This window comes from Struthio camelus, chromosome 16, assembly GCF_040807025.1.
Source record: "Struthio camelus isolate bStrCam1 chromosome 16, bStrCam1.hap1, whole genome shotgun sequence".
Classification (NCBI taxonomy): domain Eukaryota; kingdom Metazoa; phylum Chordata; class Aves; order Struthioniformes; family Struthionidae; genus Struthio; species Struthio camelus.
The window spans coordinates 15,265,291-15,287,186 of NC_090957.1; the positions used below are offsets into that span (position 1 = coordinate 15,265,291).

The 21,896-nt window shown below is 68.2% G+C and overlaps 1 protein-coding gene across 1 annotated transcript; it reads left to right on the forward strand.

Annotated features, from left to right (window-relative positions):
• The first annotated feature begins 1,268 nt into the window (after nucleotides 1–1,268).
• LOC104151226 (uncharacterized) lies at nucleotides 1,269–21,695 on the forward strand. Its single transcript, XM_068910566.1, has 36 exons — nucleotides 1,269–1,362; nucleotides 1,633–1,724; nucleotides 1,817–1,918; nucleotides 2,211–2,335; nucleotides 2,556–2,718; nucleotides 2,804–2,910; nucleotides 3,143–3,256; nucleotides 3,649–3,767; nucleotides 5,266–5,412; nucleotides 6,652–6,774; nucleotides 7,045–7,136; nucleotides 7,229–7,330; nucleotides 7,623–7,747; nucleotides 7,968–8,130; nucleotides 8,216–8,322; nucleotides 8,555–8,668; nucleotides 9,061–9,179; nucleotides 10,678–10,824; nucleotides 12,076–12,198; nucleotides 12,469–12,560; nucleotides 12,653–12,754; nucleotides 13,047–13,171; nucleotides 13,392–13,554; nucleotides 13,640–13,746; nucleotides 13,979–14,092; nucleotides 14,485–14,603; nucleotides 16,102–16,248; nucleotides 17,488–17,610; nucleotides 17,881–17,972; nucleotides 18,065–18,166; nucleotides 18,459–18,583; nucleotides 18,804–18,966; nucleotides 19,052–19,158; nucleotides 19,391–19,504; nucleotides 19,897–20,015; nucleotides 21,514–21,695. The coding sequence occupies exons 1-36, from the start codon at nucleotides 1,329–1,331 to the stop codon at nucleotides 21,693–21,695; spliced, it is 4,314 nt and encodes a 1,437-aa protein (XP_068766667.1). The 5' UTR covers nucleotides 1,269–1,328.
• Nucleotides 21,696–21,896: the final 201 nt, after the last annotated feature.

The following is a 21,896-nucleotide window of genomic DNA, read 5'->3' on the forward strand; positions in this document are numbered from 1 at the left end:
GTCCTGCCTCTAGGGAGCGATAGCTGCCCTGCCCCAGGACCCGTTGGGGGTTGACCTGCTGGAAAGCAGCTCTGCTAGAGAAGGACCTGGCTGTCCTGGTGGGCGACAAGCTCAGCATGAGCCAGCAACGTGCCCTTGTGGCCAGGAGGGCCAACGGTATCTGGCGCGGCATTAGGAAGAGGGTTGCCAGCAGGAGGAGGGAGGTGATGCTGCCCCTCTCCTCAGCCCTGCTGAGGCCACGTCTCGAGTACTGTGTCCCATTGGGGGCTCCCCACTGCACTACTAGAGAGACATGCCACTACTGCAGAGAGTGCAGCGGAGGGCTACCAAGATGGCGAGGGGACGGGAGCATCTCTCCCATGAAGAAAGGCTCACAGAGCTGGGCCTCTCGAGCCTGCAGAAGACAAGACTGACCGGGCATCTCCTCCCTGCCTACAAGTAGCTGAAGGGAGGCTGTCAAGAGGACGGCGCCAGACTCTTCTCCGTGGTGCCCAGCGACAGGACAAGAGGCAACGGACACTAACTGAAACCCACCGAGTTCCGCCAGAACCTGAGGAAAAACTTCTGTCCTGTGCGGCTGACTCAGCACTGGCACAGGTTGCCCGCAGAGGCTGCGGAGTCTCCTTCCCTGGAGATATTCAAAAGCCGCCCGGACGCGAGCCTGGGCAATGCGCTCTCGATGACCCTGCTTGAGCAGTGGCGGGGTTGGCCTCTGATGGTCTCCAGAGGTGTCTGCCAACCTGCAGCGCTCGGGGCTTCTCTGGAGCCTGGCTCAGGCCCGGAGGGAGCCCCCAGCGGCAGCCTGGGCACCAGCGGGGCAGGCTGCAAGAGCAACCTGCCTCTCTGCCTGGCTAGCCAAGGGCTCGGGCCCCACCGGGGCCCTTTGCCCGGGCCGTCGCGAGGCGGTGGCCGTGTCCCAGCGCACAGCAGGGAGCTGCAGGCTGTCGTGCCCCCGTTTGGCCGGCGCGCTTGCCCCGCGGCAGCGCCTGGGTCACAGCGGTGCTCTGTGACACGGCGGCCCGAGGCAGGCTGACAAGAGCTGGGCGCCTCTGGCCGGTGCCCGCTTGGGAGGCAGCAGCTCCGAGCAACGTGCTGAGGTGAGGGCAGAGGAGGGCAGGGCCAGAGGCAGGGCCGGAGGCAGGGGCTGGCGCGGGGCTGCCCCGGGAGCCGGGGGGGCCCGTGCCGGGGGGCTCTGGGGCGCCGTGCTGGAAACTCACCCTGGTCCCGCTCCTCCCCCAGGGTCAGCAGAGGAGCGTGCGGAAGAGAAACCCCGGCGCTGCGTGGCCGGCACTCTCCGGAGCGCTCCGTCGACTGGCCCTGCGTCCGCCATGAAGCGGAAGGCTCCCGACTCGCAGGAGCAGGGTGAGGGCGCCGTGTCCATGCCCACAGCTGCCTGCAGCCCGCGGCCCAGAGCAAGGGGCGCCCAGGTTGGGCGCGGGCGCCTGCTGGCACCCTCTCCGGGCCATGCGCCCGTCCCCTGCCAACCCCAGAGCACCTTTGCAGCAGCTCCGGCGCTGCCCGGGCCCCGGCCGGGCCGGGACAGAGCAGGGCCTTGCGGGAGTCGCTCAGGGACGTGTCCCCAGGCCCTGGCCGGGTGCTCAGTGCTGCTGGCCTTTGCTCTCTCCCCTCCAGCGTGCATGCTGTGCCGCCGGGCAGACGCCAACGCCGACATCTGTGGGCCGAAGCACGAGAAAGGAGGGCTCTGCGTCCATGAGAACTGCCTGGTGAGTGTGCCTTGCGCCTCCCGGCACCTTTCCCCCAGCAACGCTGCCTGCCTCAGTGTCCTGCTGAGCTGCTGCCCTTGGGCCCGTTGCAGTTCCTGGCCAGCTGGCTCTTCCAGCGCGGGAGCAGGCAAGAAGGCATCTGCGGGTTCATGCCCGTGGACATCAAGTGGAAAATAAAGAGCGCAGCGCAGAAGGTGAGGACGTGCCAGGGACGGGCAGGTTGGTGCGCAGGCAGGCTCTGGGGAGCTGAGCCTGTGGCGCGGTGAGACGTGCTGGTGTTCTGCAGCCGTTGTGGGCAGCGCTGCTGCTCCCGGGAGCTCCCCGGCGGCTGCAGCCTAGGCAGCGACGTCGTGCGCGCGGTGGCGGGGCGGGACGGGACGGGGCGAGAGGCAGCAGGGCCCAGGTGCCTGGGCCTGTGCTGGAGGCGTGGGGCTGGCCGTGCAGGCGCGCTGCCTGGGGCTGACGGGTCTGCTGCGCTCTTTGCAGCGCTGCTTTGCTTGCGGCGAGCGCGGGGCCGCCATCGCCTGCCAGGGCAAGGGCTGCAGCCGCTGCTTCCACCTGCCCTGTGCCTCGGAGCACGGCTGCGTCACCCAGTTCTTTGCGCCCTTCCGGTAAGTGCCGCCAGCCCTGCCGCTGCAGCCTCCCGGCCTCGACGCCCTCGCGACAGCGCTGGCCGAGCAGCTGCGCAGCCTGCCCCGCAGCGATGCCTGCGGGCAGCTGCCAGAGCCCGGCCGCGGAGGCCTCCTTGGTGCCCGCTTGGCCCTCCTCTGCGGCAGCGTGGCAGGCCGTGGCCCTGCCTGACCTCGGCCCTCTCTGCCCTGCTCCCCCCAGCTCCTTCTGCTGGGAGCACCGCCCGCAGCAGGCAGTGCCGGCACGGCCCCAGGCGCAAACAACGTGCCTCATCTGCCTGGAGCCCGTGGACGACGGCCTCTCCTACACCACCATGGTGTGCCCGGCGTGCAGAGGGGCCTGGTTCCACCGCGGCTGCATCCAGGTAGGAGGCCCTTGCCCGACCCCGTGCCCGCAGACCGGGGGCCCGCCACAGCGCCCCGCTAACGCTGCCTCTGCCTCTCCTGCAGGGACAGGCTGTGCACGCCGGCTTTTCCTGCTTCCGGTGCCCAATGTGTAAAAACAGGAGAAAATTTCTCCCGGAAATGTTTAAAATGGGGATCCCAATCCCCCTCCGGTTAGTTTCCTGCTGCTGCTCCTGGGCCGGGCGCCCCAGGCACAAGGGTGCCAGCGCGGTGCCGGGCCAAGGGCTCCCCGGGCAGTGGTGGCCCACAGGGCTGCGGCGAGCCTGGGCCCTGCTTCCCCGGGCACTTTGCAGCGCGACGGGGGGCCAGGAGAGCAGGCCCGTCCTGCGTGTGCCTGGCGCCCGGGCAGGGCAGGCTCCTGACTCGCCCTTCCTTCTCCTGCAGAGCACCAGCCTGGGAGGAAGGCGGGCGCTACCGCCATTTGTACCAGCGGCACAGCCGCTGCGATGCCACCCACTGCCTTCACCCGCGAGGCAGGGAGCAGGCAGAGCCAGCGGGGTACGTCAGCAAAGCGGCAATTGTGCAGCTGCCGGGGCGGCAGCAGACGCCCTCGTGTCGGTGTCAGCAGGGGCTGCGAGGAGGTGGAGGGCCCGACCCGCTGGTGGGGCTGGGGCAGAGGGAAAGGGGGAGCCCTTGGGCAGGGGGCCGCCCAGCTGCCAGGGCAGGAGGGCTGCCCGCTGCTAGCGCTGCCCAAGGGCTCCTGCAAGCGCTGCCGGGTGCTGCTGGGGCTCGGCGCGGGCTCGGCGCCTGCCCGGGGGCCCTGCCAGCAGGCACTTGCCACAAGAGCTGTGCTGGCCGCTGCCGTCCTCCGGCCCCTTGCCCCTTGCTGGCCTTGCTGGCCTCAGGGCCAGCCCCGGCTGCCACCGCCAACAACCCCTTTGCTTCGCCAGGCCCTGGGAGCTGCTGCTGTGCTCCTCCTGCGCCTCCAGAGGGGCCCATCGGCGCTGCTTGGCCTTGGCAGACGGCACCGCAAGCTGGGAATGCGACGAGTGTGCCGGCCTGGGCCCCGGTAAGAGGCAAAGGGGCCAGGGGCCAGGCAAGGCCGGGCAGTGGGTGCTCAGGCCACGGCTGCCCGTGCGTCTCTGCCCGCGGGAGGGCTGGCGGCGCCGCTCGCGGCTCTCCAGGCCCGTGCCGCGGGGCGTGGGGCCGTGCTGCTGACCTTCTGCCTCCCCTTACAGCCTCCAGTGCGCACTCACAGCTGGACCGCCCCACCACAAACAGCCAGCCACAACCGGCGTCATCCTCCAGCTCCGCGCCTCCCGACACCCGCAGCCCCACACGCCAGACGGGCCCAGAGCGAAGGCCAAGCCGCTCCAGGACGTCCCGCCGCTCCCAAAATCCTTACCGCCGGCCTTGAAGGCTCCGCCGCCCGAGCCGCGGGCCAGCCCCAAGCAATGGCAGCAGCACCCAGCGCCCAGAATAAAACTCTCAGCTGCTCTCCACCGCCCTGCCTGGTGCCCCTTGCCTTCCTTGCTCCTGCTTTGCCTTGCTGGGGGGGCTGCTGGTGGGCGTGGGAGCAGTGGGGCTGTGTTGTCTGCGCCTCTGGGCAACCCCTTGCCCAAGACCTTCCTTGCTCCGCGCAGGCCTTGGCCACGGGGCAAGCAGCTTGGCCGTGTGCGTCCGGCCCTGGTGGCCGCAGGAGGCAAAGTGGGCTGAGAAGGAGGGAAGGCCGCTGAGGAGGCGGGCAAGCTTGGTGGCTTTGCAAGGGGAAGAGCGGAGATTTCTGATGCTGAAGCCTCCCCTTTCTCTGGCCACTGTCTTGGGCCACGCAGTCCCCAAGGCACCTTTCTCCTTGGAGAGAGCAGCAAGAAAGTCTGCAGAAAGGGAGACTTTCCCTCGGTGGAGGAGGATGCCGTTAGGGATCACCTGAGCAAACTGGCCACCCGCAAGTCCATGGGCCCTGCTAGCATACAGCCGTGAGCGCTGAGGGAGCAGCCAGGTGTCATGGCAAGGCCACTCTGAAGCACCCTGCAAAGCTCCTGGCGATGACGAGAGGTGCCTGAGGCCTGGAAGAAAGCCGCTGTCACTGTAGCCTTCCAAAAAAGCAAGCAGCAGCAGCCGGGGAACTAGGGGCTCCTCAGCCTGCCCTCGAGGCCTGCGGCGGAGCTGAGGCAGCTCCTGCTGCAGCAGGAGACCATTCCCAAGCATGGGAAGGAGGTGGTGGTGATGAGGAGCAGTCAGCCAGGAGTCCCCAAGGGGAAATGAGCCTTCGCCAGTCCAATAGCCTTCTCCGCTCGAGTGCGTGGCTGCCTAGCTGAGGGCAGAGCAGTGGATGTGGTCTCCCTTGCCTTCAGCAAGGCTTCCCACACAGTCTCCCACGCCATCCTCAGAGGTAAGCTCTGCAAGCGGGGGTTAGCTGAGCGGGCAGTGAGGTGGATCGAGAGCTGGCTGAACGGCAGAGCTCCGAGGGTTGCGAGCAGTGGCACAGAGTCTAGTTGGAGGCCTGTAGCTAGCGGTGTGGCCCAGGGCTCGGTGCTGGCTCCAGTCTTGTTCCACGTGTTCTTCAGTGACCTGGATGACGGGACGGATGAAGTTTGCTGCTGATGTTAAAGTGGGAGGAGTGGCTGAGGCACCAGAAGGCTGTGCTGCCCTTCAGAGGGACGTGGACGGGCTGGAGAGTTGGGCGCAGAGCAACCTCCTCGAGTCCAACAAAGGTGAAGTGCAGGGTCCTGCCTCTAGGGAGCGATAGCTGCCCTGCCCCAGGACCCGTTGGGGGTTGACCTGCTGGAAAGCAGCTCTGCTAGAGAAGGACCTGGCTGTCCTGGTGGGCGACAAGCTCAGCACGAGCCAACAACGTGCCCTTGTGGCCAGGAGGGCCAACGGTATCTGGCGCGGCATTAGGAAGAGGGTTGCCAGCAGGAGGAGGGAGGTGATGCTGCCCCTCTCCTCAGCCCTGCTGAGGCCACGTCTCGAGTACTGTGTCCCATTGGGGGCTCCCCACTGCACTACTAGAGAGACATGCCACTACTGCAGAGAGTGCAGCGGAGGGCTACCAAGATGGCGAGGGGACGGGAGCATCTCTCCCATGAAGAAAGGCTCACAGAGCTGGGCCTCTTGAGCCTGCAGAAGACAAGACTGACCGGGCATCTCCTCCCTGCCTACAAGTAGCTGAAGGGAGGCTGTCAAGAGGACGGCGCCAGACTCTTCTCCGTGGTGCCCAGCGACAGGACAAGAGGCAACGGACACTAACTGAAACCCACCGAGTTCCGCCAGAACCTGAGGAAGAACTTCTGTCCTGTGCGGCTGACTCAGCACTGGCACAGGTTGCCCGCAGAGGCTGCGGAGTCTCCTTCCCTGGAGATATTCAAAAGCCGCCCGGACGCGAGCCTGGGCAATGCGCTCTCGATGACCCTGCTTGAGCAGTGGCGGGGTTGGCCTCTGATGGTCTCCAGAGGTGTCTGCCAACCTGCAGCGCTCGGGGCTTCTCTGGAGCCTGGCTCAGGCCCGGAGGGAGCCCCCAGCAGCAGCCTGGGCACCAGCGGGGCAGGCTGCAAGAGCAACCTGCCTCTCTGCCTGGCTAGCCAAGGGCTCGGGCCCCACCGGGGCCCTTTGCCCGGGCCGTCGCGAGGCGGTGGCCGTGTCCCAGCGCACAGCAGGGAGCTGCAGGCTGTCGTGCCCCCGTTTGGCCGGCGCGCTTGCCCCGCGGCAGCGCCTGGGTCACAGCGGTGCTCTGTGACACGGCGGCCCGAGGCAGGCTGACAAGAGCTGGGCGCCTCTGGCCGGTGCCCGCTTGGGAGGCAGCAGCTCCGAGCAACGTGCTGAGGTGAGGGCAGAGGAGGGCAGGGCCGGAGGCAGGGGCTGGCGCGGGGCTGCCCCGGGAGCCGGGGGGACCCGTGCCGGGGGGCTCTGGGGCGCCGTGCTGGAAACTCACCCTGGTCCCGCTCCTCCCCCAGGGTCAGCAGAGGAGCGTGCGGAAGAGAAACCTCGGCGCTGCGTGGCCGGCACTCTCCGGAGCGCTCCGTCGACTGGCCCTGCGTCCGCCATGAAGCGGAAGGCTCCCGACTCGCAGGAGCAGGGTGAGGGCGCCGTGTCCATGCCCACAGCTGCCTGCAGCCCGCGGCCCAGAGCAAGGGGCGCCCAGGTTGGGCGCGGGCACCTGCTGGCACCCTCTCCGGGCCATGCGCCCGTCCCCTGCCAACCCCAGAGCACCTTTGCAGCAGCTCCGGCGCTGCCCGGGCCCCGGCCGGGCCGGGACAGAGCAGGGCCTTGCGGGAGTCGCTCAGGGACGTGTCCCCAGGCCCTGGCCGGGTGCTCAGTGCTGCTGGCCTTTGCTCTCTCCCCTCCAGCGTGCATGCTGTGCCGCCGGGCAGACGCCAACGCCGACATCTGTGGGCCGAAGCACGAGAAAGGAGGGCTCTGCGTCCATGAGAACTGCCTGGTGAGTGTGCCTTGCGCCTCCCGGCACCTTTCCCCCAGCAACGCTGCCTGCCTCAGTGTCCTGCTGAGCTGCTGCCCTTGGGCCCGTTGCAGTTCCTGGCCAGCTGGCTCTTCCAGCGCGGGAGCAGGCAAGAAGGCATCTGCGGGTTCATGCCCGTGGACATCAAGTGGAAAATAAAGAGCGCAGCGCAGAAGGTGAGGACGTGCCAGGGACGGGCAGGTTGGTGCGCAGGCAGGCTCTGGGGAGCTGAGCCTGTGGCGCGGTGAGACGTGCTGGTGTTCTGCAGCCGTTGTGGGCAGCGCTGCTGCTCCCGGGAGCTCCCCGGCGGCTGCAGCCTAGGCAGCGACGTCGTGCGCGCGGTGGCGGGGCGGGACGGGACGGGGCGAGAGGCAGCAGGGCCCAGGTGCCTGGGCCTGTGCTGGAGGTGTGGGGCTGGCCGTGCAGGCGCGCTGCCTGGGGCTGACGGGTCTGCTGCGCTCTTTGCAGCGCTGCTTTGCTTGCGGCGAGCGCGGGGCCGCCATCGCCTGCCAGGGCAAGGGCTGCAGCCGCTGCTTCCACCTGCCCTGTGCCTCGGAGCACGGCTGCGTCACCCAGTTCTTTGCGCCCTTCCGGTAAGTGCCGCCGGCCCTGCCGCTGCAGCCTCCCGGCCTCGACGCCCTCGCGACAGCGCTGGCCGAGCAGCTGCGCAGCCTGCCCCGCAGCGATGCCTGCGGGCAGCTGCCAGAGCCCGGCCGCGGAGGCCTCCTTGGTGCCCGCTTGGCCCTCCTCTGCGGCAGCGTGGCAGGCCGTGGCCCTGCCTGACCTCGGCCCTCTCTGCCCTGCTCCCCCCAGCTCCTTCTGCTGGGAGCACCGCCCGCAGCAGGCAGTGCCGGCACGGCCCCAGGCGCAAACAACGTGCCTCATCTGCCTGGAGCCCGTGGACGACGGCCTCTCCTACACCACCATGGTGTGCCCGGCGTGCAGAGGGGCCTGGTTCCACCGCGGCTGCATCCAGGTAGGAGGCCCTTGCCCGACCCCGTGCCCGCAGACCGGGGGCCCGCCACAGCGCCCCGCTAACGCTGCCTCTGCCTCTCCTGCAGGGACAGGCTGTGCACGCCGGCTTTTCCTGCTTCCGGTGCCCAATGTGTAAAAACAGGAGAAAATTTCTCCCGGAAATGTTTAAAATGGGGATCCCAATCCCCCTCCGGTTAGTTTCCTGCTGCTGCTCCTGGGCCGGGCGCCCCAGGCACAAGGGTGCCAGCGCGGTGCCGGGCCAAGGGCTCCCCGGGCAGTGGTGGCCCGCAGGGCTGCGGCGAGCCTGGGCCCTGCTTCCCCGGGCACTTTGCAGCGCGACGGGGGGCCAGGAGAGCAGGCCCGTCCTGCGTGTGCCTGGCGCCCGGGCAGGGCAGGCTCCTGACTCGCCCTTCCTTCTCCTGCAGAGCACCAGCCTGGGAGGAAGGCGGGCGCTACCGCCATTTGTACCAGCGGCACAGCCGCTGCGATGCCACCCACTGCCTTCACCCGCGAGGCAGGGAGCAGGCAGAGCCAGCGGGGTACGTCAGCAAAGCGGCAATTGTGCAGCTGCCGGGGCGGCAGCAGACGCCCTCGTGTCGGTGTCAGCAGGGGCTGCGAGGAGGTGGAGGGCCCGACCCGCTGGTGGGGCTGGGGCAGAGGGAAAGGGGGAGCCCTTGGGCAGGGGGCCGCCCAGCTGCCAGGGCAGGAGGGCTGCCCGCTGCTAGCGCTGCCCAAGGGCTCCTGCAAGCGCTGCCGGGTGCTGCTGGGGCTCGGCGCGGGCTCGGCGCCTGCCCGGGGGCCCTGCCAGCAGGCACTTGCCACAAGAGCTGTGCTGGCCGCTGCCGTCCTCCGGCCCCTTGCCCCTTGCTGGCCTTGCTGGCCTCAGGGCCAGCCCCGGCTGCCACCGCCAACAACCCCTTTGCTTCGCCAGGCCCTGGGAGCTGCTGCTGTGCTCCTCCTGCGCCTCCAGAGGGGCCCATCGGCGCTGCTTGGCCTTGGCAGACGGCACCGCGAGCTGGGAATGCGACGAGTGTGCCGGCCTGGGCCCCGGTAAGAGGCAAAGGGGCCAGGGGCCAGGCAAGGCCGGGCAGTGGGTGCTCAGGCCACGGCTGCCCGTGCGTCTCTGCCCGCGGGAGGGCTGGCGGCGCCGCTCGCGGCTCTCCAGGCCCGTGCCGCGGGGCGTGGGGCCGTGCTGCTGACCTTCTGCCTCCCCTTACAGCCTCCAGTGCGCACTCACAGCTGGACCGCCCCACCACAAACAGCCAGCCACAACCGGCGTCATCCTCCAGCTCCGCGCCTCCCGACACCCGCAGCCCCACACGCCAGACGGGCCCAGAGCGAAGGCCAAGCCGCTCCAGGACGTCCCGCCGCTCCCAAAATCCTTACCGCCGGCCCTGAAGGCTCCGCCGCCCGAGCCGCGGGCCAGCCCCAAGCAATGGCAGCAGCACCCAGCGCCCAGAATAAAACTCTCAGCTGCTCTCCACCGCCCTGCCTGGTGCCCCTTGCCTTCCTTGCTCCTGCTTTGCCTTGCTGGGGGGGCTGCTGGTGGGCGTGGGAGCAGTGGGGCTGTGTTGTCTGCGCCTCTGGGCAACCCCTTGCCCAAGACCTTCCTTGCTCCGCGCAGGCCTTGGCCACGGGGCAAGCAGCTTGGCCGTGTGCGTCCGGCCCTGGTGGCCGCAGGAGGCAAAGTGGGCTGAGAAGGAGGGAAGGCCGCTGAGGAGGCAGGCAAGCTTGGTGGCTTTGCAAGGGGAAGAGCGGAGATTTCTGATGCTGAAGCCTCCCCTTTCTCTGGCCACTGTCTTGGGCCACGCAGTCCCCAAGGCACCTTTCTCCTTGGAGAGAGCAGCAAGAAAGTCTGCAGAAAGGGAGACTTTCCCTCGGTGGAGGAGGATGCCGTTAGGGATCACCTGAGCAAACTGGCCACCCGCAAGTCCATGGGCCCTGCTAGCATACAGCCGTGAGCGCTGAGGGAGCAGCCAGGTGTCATGGCAAGGCCACTCTGAAGCACCCTGCAAAGCTCCTGGCGATGACGAGAGGTGCCTGAGGCCTGGAAGAAAGCCGCTGTCGCTGTAGCCTTCCAAAAAAGCAAGCAGCAGCAGCCGGGGAACTAGGGGCTCCTCAGCCTGCCCTCGAGGCCTGCGGCGGAGCTGAGGCAGCTCCTGCTGCAGCAGGAGACCATTCCCAAGCATGGGAAGGAGGTGGTGGTGATGAGGAGCAGTCAGCCAGGAGTCCCCAAGGGGAAATGAGCCTTCGCCAGTCTAATAGCCTTCTCCGCTCGAGTGCGTGGCTGCCTAGCTGAGGGCAGAGCAATGGATGTGGTCTCCCTTGCCTTCAGCAAGGCTTCCCACACAGTCTCCCACGCCATCCTCAGAGGTAAGCTCTGCAAGCGGGGGTTAGCTGAGCGGGCAGTGAGGTGGATCGAGAGCTGGCTGAACGGCAGAGCTCTGAGGGTTGCGAGCAGTGGCACAGAGTCTAGTTGGAGGCCTGTAGCTAGCGGTGTGGCCCAGGGCTCGGTGCTGGCTCCAGTCTTGTTCCACGTGTTCTTCAGTGACCTGGATGACGGGACGGATGAAGTTTGCTGCTGACGTTAAAGTGGGAGGAGTGGCTGAGGCACCAGAAGGCTGTGCTGCCCTTCAGAGGGACGTGGACAGGCTGGAGAGTTGGGCGCAGAGCAACCTCCTCGAGTCCAACAAAGGTGAAGTGCAGGGTCCTGCCTCTAGGGAGCGATAGCTGCCCTGCCCCAGGACCCGTTGGGGGTTGACCTGCTGGAAAGCAGCTCTGCTAGAGAAGGACCTGGCTGTCCTGGTGGGCGACAAGCTCAGCATGAGCCAGCAACGTGCCCTTGTGGCCAGGAGGGCCAACGGTATCTGGCGCGGCATTAGGAAGAGGGTTGCCAGCAGGAGGAGGGAGGTGATGCTGCCCCTCTCCTCAGCCCTGCTGAGGCCACGTCTCGAGTACTGTGTCCCATTGGGGGCTCCCCACTGCACTACTAGAGAGACATGCCACTACTGCAGAGAGTGCAGCGGAGGGCTACCAAGATGGCGAGGGGACGGGAGCATCTCTCCCATGAAGAAAGGCTCACAGAGCTGGGCCTCTTGAGCCTGCAGAAGACAAGACTGACCGGGCATCTCCTCCCTGCCTACAAGTAGCTGAAGGGAGGCTGTCAAGAGGACGGCGCCAGACTCTTCTCCGTGGTGCCCAGCGACAGGACAAGAGGCAACGGACACTAACTGAAACCCACCGAGTTCCGCCAGAACCTGAGGAAGAACTTCTGTCCTGTGCGGCTGACTCAGCACTGGCACAGGTTGCCCGCAGAGGCTGCGGAGTCTCCTTCCCTGGAGATATTCAAAAGCCGCCCGGACGCGAGCCTGGGCAATGCGCTCTCGATGACCCTGCTTGAGCAGTGGCGGGGTTGGCCTCTGATGGTCTCCAGAGGTGTCTGCCAACCTGCAGCGCTCGGGGCTTCTCTGGAGCCTGGCTCAGGCCCGGAGGGAGCCCCCAGCAGCAGCCTGGGCACCAGCGGGGCAGGCTGCAAGAGCAACCTGCCTCTCTGCCTGGCTAGCCAAGGGCTCGGGCCCCACCGGGGCCCTTTGCCCGGGCCGTCGCGAGGCGGTGGCCGTGTCCCAGCGCACAGCAGGGAGCTGCAGGCTGTCATGCCCCCGTTTGGCCGGCGCGCTTGCCCCGCGGCAGCGCCTGGGTCACAGCGGTGCTCTGTGACACGGCGGCCCGAGGCAGGCTGACAAGAGCTGGGCGCCTCTGGCCGGTGCCCGCTTGGGAGGCAGCAGCTCCGAGCAACGTGCTGAGGTGAGGGCAGAGGAGGGCAGGGCCAGAGGCAGGGCCGGAGGCAGGGGCTGGCGCGGGGCTGCCCCGGGAGCCGGGGGGGCCCGTGCCGGGGGGCTCTGGGGCGCCGTGCTGGAAACTCACCCTGGTCCCGCTCCTCCCCCAGGGTCAGCAGAGGAGCGTGCGGAAGAGAAACCCCGGCGCTGCGTGGCCGGCACTCTCCGGAGCGCTCCGTCGACTGGCCCTGCGTCCGCCATGAAGCGGAAGGCTCCCGACTCGCAGGAGCAGGGTGAGGGCGCCGTGTCCATGCCCACAGCTGCCTGCAGCCCGCGGCCCAGAGCAAGGGGCGCCCAGGTTGGGCGCGGGCGCCTGCTGGCACCCTCTCCGGGCCATGCGCCCGTCCCCTGCCAACCCCAGAGCACCTTTGCAGCAGCTCCGGCGCTGCCCGGGCCCCGGCCGGGCCGGGACAGAGCAGGGCCTTGCGGGAGTCGCTCAGGGACGTGTCCCCAGGCCCTGGCCGGGTGCTCAGTGCTGCTGGCCTTTGCTCTCTCCCCTCCAGCGTGCATGCTGTGCCGCCGGGCAGACGCCAACGCCGACATCTGTGGGCCGAAGCACGAGAAAGGAGGGCTCTGCGTCCATGAGAACTGCCTGGTGAGTGTGCCTTGCGCCTCCCGGCACCTTTCCCCCAGCAACGCTGCCTGCCTCAGTGTCCTGCTGAGCTGCTGCCCTTGGGCCCGTTGCAGTTCCTGGCCAGCTGGCTCTTCCAGCGCGGGAGCAGGCAAGAAGGCATCTGCGGGTTCATGCCCGTGGACATCAAGTGGAAAATAAAGAGCGCAGCGCAGAAGGTGAGGACGTGCCAGGGACGGGCAGGTTGGTGCGCAGGCAGGCTCTGGGGAGCTGAGCCTGTGGCGCGGTGAGACGTGCTGGTGTTCTGCAGCCGTTGTGGGCAGCGCTGCTGCTCCCGGGAGCTCCCCGGCGGCCGCAGCCTAGGCAGCGACGTCGTGCGCGCGGTGGCGGGGCGGGACGGGACGGGGCGAGAGGCAGCAGGGCCCAGGTGCCTGGGCCTGTGCTGGAGGTGTGGGGCTGGCCGTGCAGGCGCGCTGCCTGGGGCTGACGGGTCTGCTGCGCTCTTTGCAGCGCTGCTTTGCTTGCGGCGAGCGCGGGGCCGCCATCGCCTGCCAGGGCAAGGGCTGCAGCCGCTGCTTCCACCTGCCCTGTGCCTCGGAGCACGGCTGCGTCACCCAGTTCTTTGCGCCCTTCCGGTAAGTGCCGCCGGCCCTGCCGCTGCAGCCTCCCGGCCTCGACGCCCTCGCGACAGCGCTGGCCGAGCAGCTGCGCAGCCTGCCCCGCAGCGATGCCTGCGGGCAGCTGCCAGAGCCCGGCCGCGGAGGCCTCCTTGGTGCCCGCTTGGCCCTCCTCTGCGGCAGCGTGGCAGGCCGTGGCCCTGCCTGACCTCGGCCCTCTCTGCCCTGCTCCCCCCAGCTCCTTCTGCTGGGAGCACCGCCCGCAGCAGGCAGTGCCGGCACGGCCCCAGGCGCAAACAACGTGCCTCATCTGCCTGGAGCCCGTGGACGACGGCCTCTCCTACACCACCATGGTGTGCCCGGCGTGCAGAGGGGCCTGGTTCCACCGCGGCTGCATCCAGGTAGGAGGCCCTTGCCCGACCCCGTGCCCGCAGACCGGGGGCCCGCCACAGCGCCCCGCTAACGCTGCCTCTGCCTCTCCTGCAGGGACAGGCTGTGCACGCCGGCTTTTCCTGCTTCCGGTGCCCAATGTGTAAAAACAGGAGAAAATTTCTCCCGGAAATGTTTAAAATGGGGATCCCAATCCCCCTCCGGTTAGTTTCCTGCTGCTGCTCCTGGGCCGGGCGCCCCAGGCACAAGGGTGCCAGCGCGGTGCCGGGCCAAGGGCTCCCCGGGCAGTGGTGGCCCGCAGGGCTGCGGCGAGCCTGGGCCCTGCTTCCCCGGGCACTTTGCAGCGCGACGGGGGGCCAGGAGAGCAGGCCCGTCCTGCGTGTGCCTGGCGCCCGGGCAGGGCAGGCTCCTGACTCGCCCTTCCTTCTCCTGCAGAGCACCAGCCTGGGAGGAAGGCGGGCGCTACCGCCATTTGTACCAGCGGCACAGCCGCTGCGATGCCACCCACTGCCTTCACCCGCGAGGCAGGGAGCAGGCAGAGCCAACGGGGTACGTCAGCAAAGCGGCGATTGTGCAGCTGCCGGGGCGGCAGCAGACGCCCTCGTGTCGGTGTCAGCAGGGGCTGCGAGGAGGTGGAGGGCCCGACCCGCTGGTGGGGCTGGGGCAGAGGGAAAGGGGGAGCCCTTGGGCAGGGGGCCGCCCAGCTGCCAGGGCAGGAGGGCTGCCCGCTGCTAGCGCTGCCCAAGGGCTCCTGCAAGCGCTGCCGGGTGCTGCTGGGGCTCGGCGCGGGCTCGGCGCCTGCCCGGGGGCCCTGCCAGCAGGCACTTGCCACAAGAGCTGTGCTGGCCGCTGCCGTCCTCCGGCCCCTTGCCCCTTGCTGGCCTTGCTGGCCTCAGGGCCAGCCCCGGCTGCCACCGCCAACAACCCCTTTGCTTCGCCAGGCCCTGGGAGCTGCTGCTGTGCTCCTCCTGCGCCTCCAGAGGGGCCCATCGGCGCTGCTTGGCCTTGGCAGACGGCACCGCAAGCTGGGAATGCGACGAGTGTGCCGGCCTGGGCCCCGGTAAGAGGCAAAGGGGCCAGGGGCCAGGCAAGGCCGGGCAGTGGGTGCTCAGGCCACGGCTGCCCGTGCGTCTCTGCCCGCGGGAGGGCTGGCGGCGCCGCTCGCGGCTCTCCAGGCCCGTGCCGCGGGGCGTGGGGCCGTGCTGCTGACCTTCTGCCTCCCCTTACAGCCTCCAGTGCGCACTCACAGCTGGACCGCCCCACCACAAACAGCCAGCCACAACCGGCGTCATCCTCCAGCTCCGCGCCTCCCGACACCCGCAGCCCCACACGCCAGACGGGCCCAGAGCGAAGGCCAAGCCGCTCCAGGACGTCCCGCCGCTCCCAAAATCCTTACCGCCGGCCCTGAAGGCTCCGCCGCCCGAGCCGCGGGCCAGCCCCAAGCAATGGCAGCAGCACCCAGCGCCCAGAATAAAACTCTCAGCTGCTCTCCACCGCCCTGCCTGGTGCCCCTTGCCTTCCTTGCTCCTGCTTTGCCTTGCTGGGGGGGCTGCTGGTGGGCGTGGGAGCAGTGGGGCTGTGTTGTCTGCGCCTCTGGGCAACCCCTTGCCCAAGACCTTCCTTGCTCCGCGCAGGCCTTGGCCACGGGGCAAGCAGCTTGGCCGTGTGCGTCCGGCCCTGGTGGCCGCAGGAGGCAAAGTGGGCTGAGAAGGAGGGAAGGCCGCTGAGGAGGCAGGCAAGCTTGGTGGCTTTGCAAGGGGAAGAGCGGAGATTTCTGATGCTGAAGCCTCCCCTTTCTCTGGCCACTGTCTTGGGCCACGCAGTCCCCAAGGCACCTTTCTCCTTGGAGAGAGCAGCAAGAAAGTCTGCAGAAAGGGAGACTTTCCCTCGGTGGAGGAGGATGCCGTTAGGGATCACCTGAGCAAACTGGCCACCCGCAAGTCCATGGGCCCTGCTAGCATACAGCCGTGAGCGCTGAGGGAGCAGCCAGGTGTCATGGCAAGGCCACTCTGAAGCACCCTGCAAAGCTCCTGGCGATGACGAGAGGTGCCTGAGGCCTGGAAGAAAGCCGCTGTCACTGTAGCCTTCCAAAAAAGCAAGCAGCAGCAGCCGGGGAACTAGGGGCTCCTCAGCCTGCCCTCGAGGCCTGCGGCGGAGCTGAGGCAGCTCCTGCTGCAGCAGGAGACCATTCCCAAGCATGGGAAGGAGGTGGTGGTGATGAGGAGCAGTCAGCCAGGAGTCCCCAAGGGGAAATGAGCCTTCGCCAGTCCAATAGCTTTCTCCGCTCGAGTGCGTGGCTGCCTAGCTGAGGGCAGAGCAGTGGATGTGGTCTCCCTTGCCTTCAGCAAGGCTTCCCACACAGTCTCCCACGCCATCCTCAGAGGTAAGCTCTGCAAGCGGGGGTTAGCTGAGCGGGCAGTGAGGTGGATCGAGAGCTGGCTGAACGGCAGAGCTCCGAGGGTTGCGAGCAGTGGCACAGAGTCTAGTTGGAGGCCTGTAGCTAGCGGTGTGGCCCAGGGCTCGGTGCTGGCTCCAGTCTTGTTCCACGTGTTCTTCAGTGACCTGGATGACGGGACGGATGAAGTTTGCTGCTGATGTTAAAGTGGGAGGAGTGGCTGAGGCACCAGAAGGCTGTGCTGCCCTTCAGAGGGACGTGGACAGGCTGGAGAGTTGGGCGCAGAGCAACCTCCTCGAGTCCAACAAAGGTGAAGTGCAGGGTCCTGCCTCTAGGGAGCGATAGCTGCCCTGCCCCAGGACCCGTTGGGGGTTGACCTGCTGGAAAGCAGCTCTGCTAGAGAAGGACCTGGCTGTCCTGGTGGGCGACAAGCTCAGCATGAGCCAACAACGTGCCCTTGTGGCCAGGAGGGCCAACGGTATCTGGCGCGGCATTAGGAAGAGGGTTGCCAGCAGGAGGAGGGAGGTGATGCTGCCCCTCTCCTCAGCCCTGCTGAGGCCACGTCTCGAGTACTGTGTCCCATTGGGGGCTCCCCACTGCACTACTAGAGAGACATGCCACTACTGCAGAGAGTGCAGCGGAGGGCTACCAAGATGGTGAGGGGACGGGAGCATCTCTCCCATGAAGAAAGGCTCACAGAGCCGGGCCTCTTGAGCCTGCAGAAGACAAGACTGACCGGGCATCTCCTCCCTGCCTACAAGTAGCTGAAGGGAGGCTGTCAAGAGGACGGCGCCAGACTCTTCTCCGTGGTGCCCAGCGACAGGACAAGAGGCAACGGACACTAACTGAAACCCACCGAGTTCCGCCAGAACCTGAGGAAGAACTTCTGTCCTGTGCGGCTGACTCAGCACTGGCACAGGTTGCCCGCAGAGGCTGCGGAGTCTCCTTCCCTGGAGATATTCAAAAGCCGCCCGGACGCGAGCCTGGGCAATGCGCTCTCGATGACCCTGCTTGAGCAGTGGCGGGGTTGGCCTCTGATGGTCTCCAGAGGTGCCTGCCAACCTGCAGCACTCGGGGCTTCTCTGGAGCCTGGCTCAGGCCCGGAGGGAGCCCCCAGCGGCAGCCTGGGCACCAGCGGGGCAGGCTGCAAGAGCAACCTGCCTCTCTGCCTGGCTAGCCAAGGGCTCGGGCCCCACCGGGGCCCTTTGCCCGGGCCGTCGCGAGGCGGTGGCCGTGTCCCAGCGCACAGCAGGGAGCTGCAGGCTGTCATGCCCCCGTTTGGCCGGCGCGCTTGCCCCGCGGCAGCGCCTGGGTCACAGCGGTGCTCTGTGACACGGCGGCCCGAGGCAGGCTGACAAGAGCTGGGCGCCTCTGGCCGGTGCCCGCTTGGGAGGCAGCAGCTCCGAGCAACGTGCTGAGGTGAGGGCAGAGGAGGGCAGGGCCGGAGGCAGGGGCTGGCGCGGGGCTGCCCCGGGAGCCGGGGGGGCCCGTGCCGGGGGGCTCTGGGGCGCCGTGCTGGAAACTCACCCTGGTCCCGCTCCTCCCCCAGGGTCAGCAGAGGAGCGTGCGGAAGAGAAACCCCGGCGCTGCGTGGCCGGCACTCTCCGGAGCGCTCCGTCGACTGGCCCTGCGTCCGCCATGAAGCGGAAGGCTCCCGACTCGCAGGAGCAGGGTGAGGGCGCCGTGTCCATGCCCACAGCTGCCTGCAGCCCGCGGCCCAGAGCAAGGGGCGCCCAGGTTGGGCGCGGGCGCCTGCTGGCACCCTCTCCGGGCCATGCGCCCGTCCCCTGCCAACCCCAGAGCACCTTTGCAGCAGCTCCGGCGCTGCCCGGGCCCCGGCCGGGCCGGGACAGAGCAGGGCCTTGCGGGAGTCGCTCAGGGACGTGTCCCCAGGCCCTGGCCGGGTGCTCAGTGCTGCTGGCCTTTGCTCTCTCCCCTCCAGCGTGCATGCTGTGCCGCCGGGCAGACGCCAACGCCGACATCTGTGGGCCGAAGCACGAGAAAGGAGGGCTCTGCGTCCATGAGAACTGCCTGGTGAGTGTGCCTTGCGCCTCCCGGCACCTTTCCCCCAGCAACGCTGCCTGCCTCAGTGTCCTGCTGAGCTGCTGCCCTTGGGCCCGTTGCAGTTCCTGGCCAGCTGGCTCTTCCAGCGCGGGAGCAGGCAAGAAGGCATCTGCGGGTTCATGCCCGTGGACATCAAGTGGAAAATAAAGAGCGCAGCGCAGAAGGTGAGGACGTGCCAGGGACGGGCAGGTTGGTGCGCAGGCAGGCTCTGGGGAGCTGAGCCTGTGGCGCGGTGAGACGTGCTGGTGTTCTGCAGCCATTGTGGGCAGCGCTGCTGCTCCCGGGAGCTCCCCGGCGGCTGCAGCCTAGGCAGCGACGTCGTGCGCGCGGTGGCGGGGCGGGACGGGACGGGACGAGAGGCAGCAGGGCCCAGGTGCCTGGGCCTGTGCTGGAGGTGTGGGGCTGGCCGTGCAGGCGCGCTGCCTGGGGCTGACGGGTCTGCTGCGCCCTTTGCAGCGCTGCTTTGCTTGCGGCGAGCGCGGGGCCGCCATCGCCTGCCAGGGCAAGGGCTGCAGCCGCTGCTTCCACCTGCCCTGTGCCTCGGAGCACGGCTGCGTCACCCAGTTCTTTGCGCCCTTCCGGTAAGTGCCGCCGGCCCTGCCGCTGCAGCCTCCCGGCCTCGACGCCCTCGCGACAGCGCTGGCCGAGCAGCTGCGCAGCCTGCCCCGCAGCGATGCCTGCGGGCAGCTGCCAGAGCCCGGTCGCGGAGGCCTCCTTGGTGCCCGCTTGGCCCTCCTCTGCGGCAGCGTGGCAGGCCGTGGCCCTGCCTGACCTCGGCCCTCTCTGCCCTGCTCCCCCCAGCTCCTTCTGCTGGGAGCACCGCCCGCAGCAGGCAGTGCCGGCACGGCCCCAGGCGCAAACAACGTGCCTCATCTGCCTGGAGCCCGTGGACGACGGCCTCTCCTACACCACCATGGTGTGCCCGGCGTGCAGAGGGGCCTGGTTCCACCGCGGCTGCATCCAGGTAGGAGGCCCTTGCCCGACCCCGTGCCCGCAGACCGGGGGCCCGCCACAGCGCCCCGCTAACGCTGCCTCTGCCTCTCCTGCAGGGACAGGCTGTGCACGCCGGCTTTTCCTGCTTCCGGTGCCCAATGTGTAAAAACAGGAGAAAATTTCTCCCGGAAATGTTTAAAATGGGGATCCCAATCCCCCTCCGGTTAGTTTCCTGCTGCTGCTCCTGGGCCGGGCGCCCCAGGCACAAGGGTGCCAGCGCGGTGCCGGGCCAAGGGCTCCCCGGGCAGTGGTGGCCCGCAGGGCTGCGGCGAGCCTGGGCCCTGCTTCCCCGGGCACTTTGCAGCGCGACGGGGGGCCAGGAGAGCAGGCCCGTCCTGCGTGTGCCTGGCGCCCGGGCAGGGCAGGCTCCTGACTCGCCCTTCCTTCTCCTGCAGAGCACCAGCCTGGGAGGAAGGCGGGCGCTACCGCCATTTGTACCAGCGGCACAGCCGCTGCGATGCCACCCACTGCCTTCACCCGCGAGGCAGGGAGCAGGCAGAGCCAACGGGGTACGTCAGCAAAGCGGCGATTGTGCAGCTGCCGGGGCGGCAGCAGACGCCCTCGTGTCGGTGTCAGCAGGGGCTGCGAGGAGGTGGAGGGCCCGACCCGCTGGTGGGGCTGGGGCAGAGGGAAAGGGGGAGCCCTTGGGCAGGGGGCCGCCCAGCTGCCAGGGCAGGAGGGCTGCCCGCTGCTAGCGCTGCCCAAGGGCTCCTGCAAGCGCTGCCGGGTGCTGCTGGGGCTCGGCGCGGGCTCGGCGCCTGCCCGGGGGCCCTGCCAGCAGGCACTTGCCACAAGAGCTGTGCTGGCCGCTGCCGTCCTCCGGCCCCTTGCCCCTTGCTGGCCTTGCTGGCCTCAGGGCCAGCCCCGGCTGCCACCGCCAACAACCCCTTTGCTTCGCCAGGCCCTGGGAGCTGCTGCTGTGCTCCTCCTGCGCCTCCAGAGGGGCCCATCGGCGCTGCTTGGCCTTGGCAGACGGCACCGCAAGCTGGGAATGCGACGAGTGTGCCGGCCTGGGCCCCGGTAAGAGGCAAAGGGGCCAGGGGCCAGGCAAGGCCGGGCAGTGGGTGCTCAGGCCACGGCTGCCCGTGCGTCTCTGCCCGCGGGAGGGCTGGCGGCGCCGCTCGCGGCTCTCCAGGCCCGTGCCGCGGGGCGTGGGGCCGTGCTGCTGACCTTCTGCCTCCCCTTACAGCCTCCAGTGCGCACTCACAGCTGGACCGCCCCACCACAAACAGCCAGCCACAACCGGCGTCATCCTCCAGCTCCGCGCCTCCCGACACCCGCAGCCCCACACGCCAGACGGGCCCAGAGCGAAGGCCAAGCCGCTCCAGGACGTCCCGCCGCTCCCAAAATCCTTACCGCCGGCCCTGAAGGCTCCGCCGCCCGAGCCGCGGGCCAGCCCCAAGCAATGGCAGCAGCACCCAGCGCCCAGAATAAAACTCTCAGCTGCTCTCCACCGCCCTGCCTGGTGCCCCTTGCCTTCCTTGCTCCTGCTTTGCCTTGCTGGGGGGGCTGCTGGTGGGCGTGGGAGCAGTGGGGCTGTGTTGTCTGCGCCTCTGGGCAACCCCTTGCCCAAGACCTTCCTTGCTCCGCGCAGGCCTTGGCCACGGGGCAAGCAGCTTGGCCGTGTGCGTCCGGCCCTGGTGGCCGCAGGAGGCAAAGTGGGCTGAGAAGGAGGGAAGGCCGCTGAGGAGGCAGGCAAGCTTGGTGGCTTTGCAAGGGGAAGAGCGGAGATTTCTGATGCTGAAGCCTCCCCTTTCTCTGGCCACTGTCTTGGGCCACGCAGTCCCCAAGGCACCTTTCTCCTTGGAGAGAGCAGCAAGAAAGTCTGCAGAAAGGGAGACTTTCCCTCGGTGGAGGAGGATGCCGTTAGGGATCACCTGAGCAAACTGGCCACCCGCAAGTCCATGGGCCCTGCTAGCATACAGCCGTGAGCGCTGAGGGAGCAGCCAGGTGTCATGGCAAGGCCACTCTGAAGCACCCTGCAAAGCTCCTGGCGATGACGAGAGGTGCCTGAGGCCTGGAAGAAAGCCGCTGTCGCTGTAGCCTTCCAAAAAAGCAAGCAGCAGCAGCCGGGGAACTAGAGGCTACTCAGCCTGCCCTCGAGGCCTGCGGCGGAGCTGAGGCAGCTCCTGCTGCAGCAGGAGACCATTCCCAAGCATGGGAAGGAGGTGGTGGTGATGAGGAGCAGTCAGCCAGGAGTCCCCAAGGGGAAATGAGCCTTCGCCAGTCCAATAGCTTTCTCCGCTCGAGTGCGTGGCTGCCTAGCTGAGGGCAGAGCAGTGGATGTGGTCTCCCTTGCCTTCAGCAAGGCTTCCCACACAGTCTCCCACGCCATCCTCAGAGGTAAGCTCTGCAAGCGGGGGTTAGCTGAGCGGGCAGTGAGGTGGATCGAGAGCTGGCTGAACGGCAGAGCTCCGAGGGTTGCGAGCAGTGGCACAGAGTCTAGTTGGAGGCCTGTAGCTAGCGGTGTGGCCCAGGGCTCGGTGCTGGCTCCAGTCTTGTTCCACGTGTTCTTCAGTGACCTGGATGACGGGACGGATGAAGTTTGCTGCTGACGTTAAAGTGGGAGGAGTGGCTGAGGCACCAGAAGGCTGTGCTGCCCTTCAGAGGGACGTGGACAGGCTGGAGAGTTGGGCGCAGAGCAACCTCCTCGAGTCCAACAAAGGTGAAGTGCAGGGTCCTGCCTCTAGGGAGCGATAGCTGCCCTGCCCCAGGACCCGTTGGGGGTTGACCTGCTGGAAAGCAGCTCTGCTAGAGAAGGACCTGGCTGTCCTGGTGGGCGACAAGCTCAGCATGAGCCAACAACGTGCCCTTGTGGCCAGGAGGGCCAACGGTATCTGGCGCGGCATTAGGAAGAGGGTTGCCAGCAGGAGGAGGGAGGTGATGCTGCCCCTCTCCTCA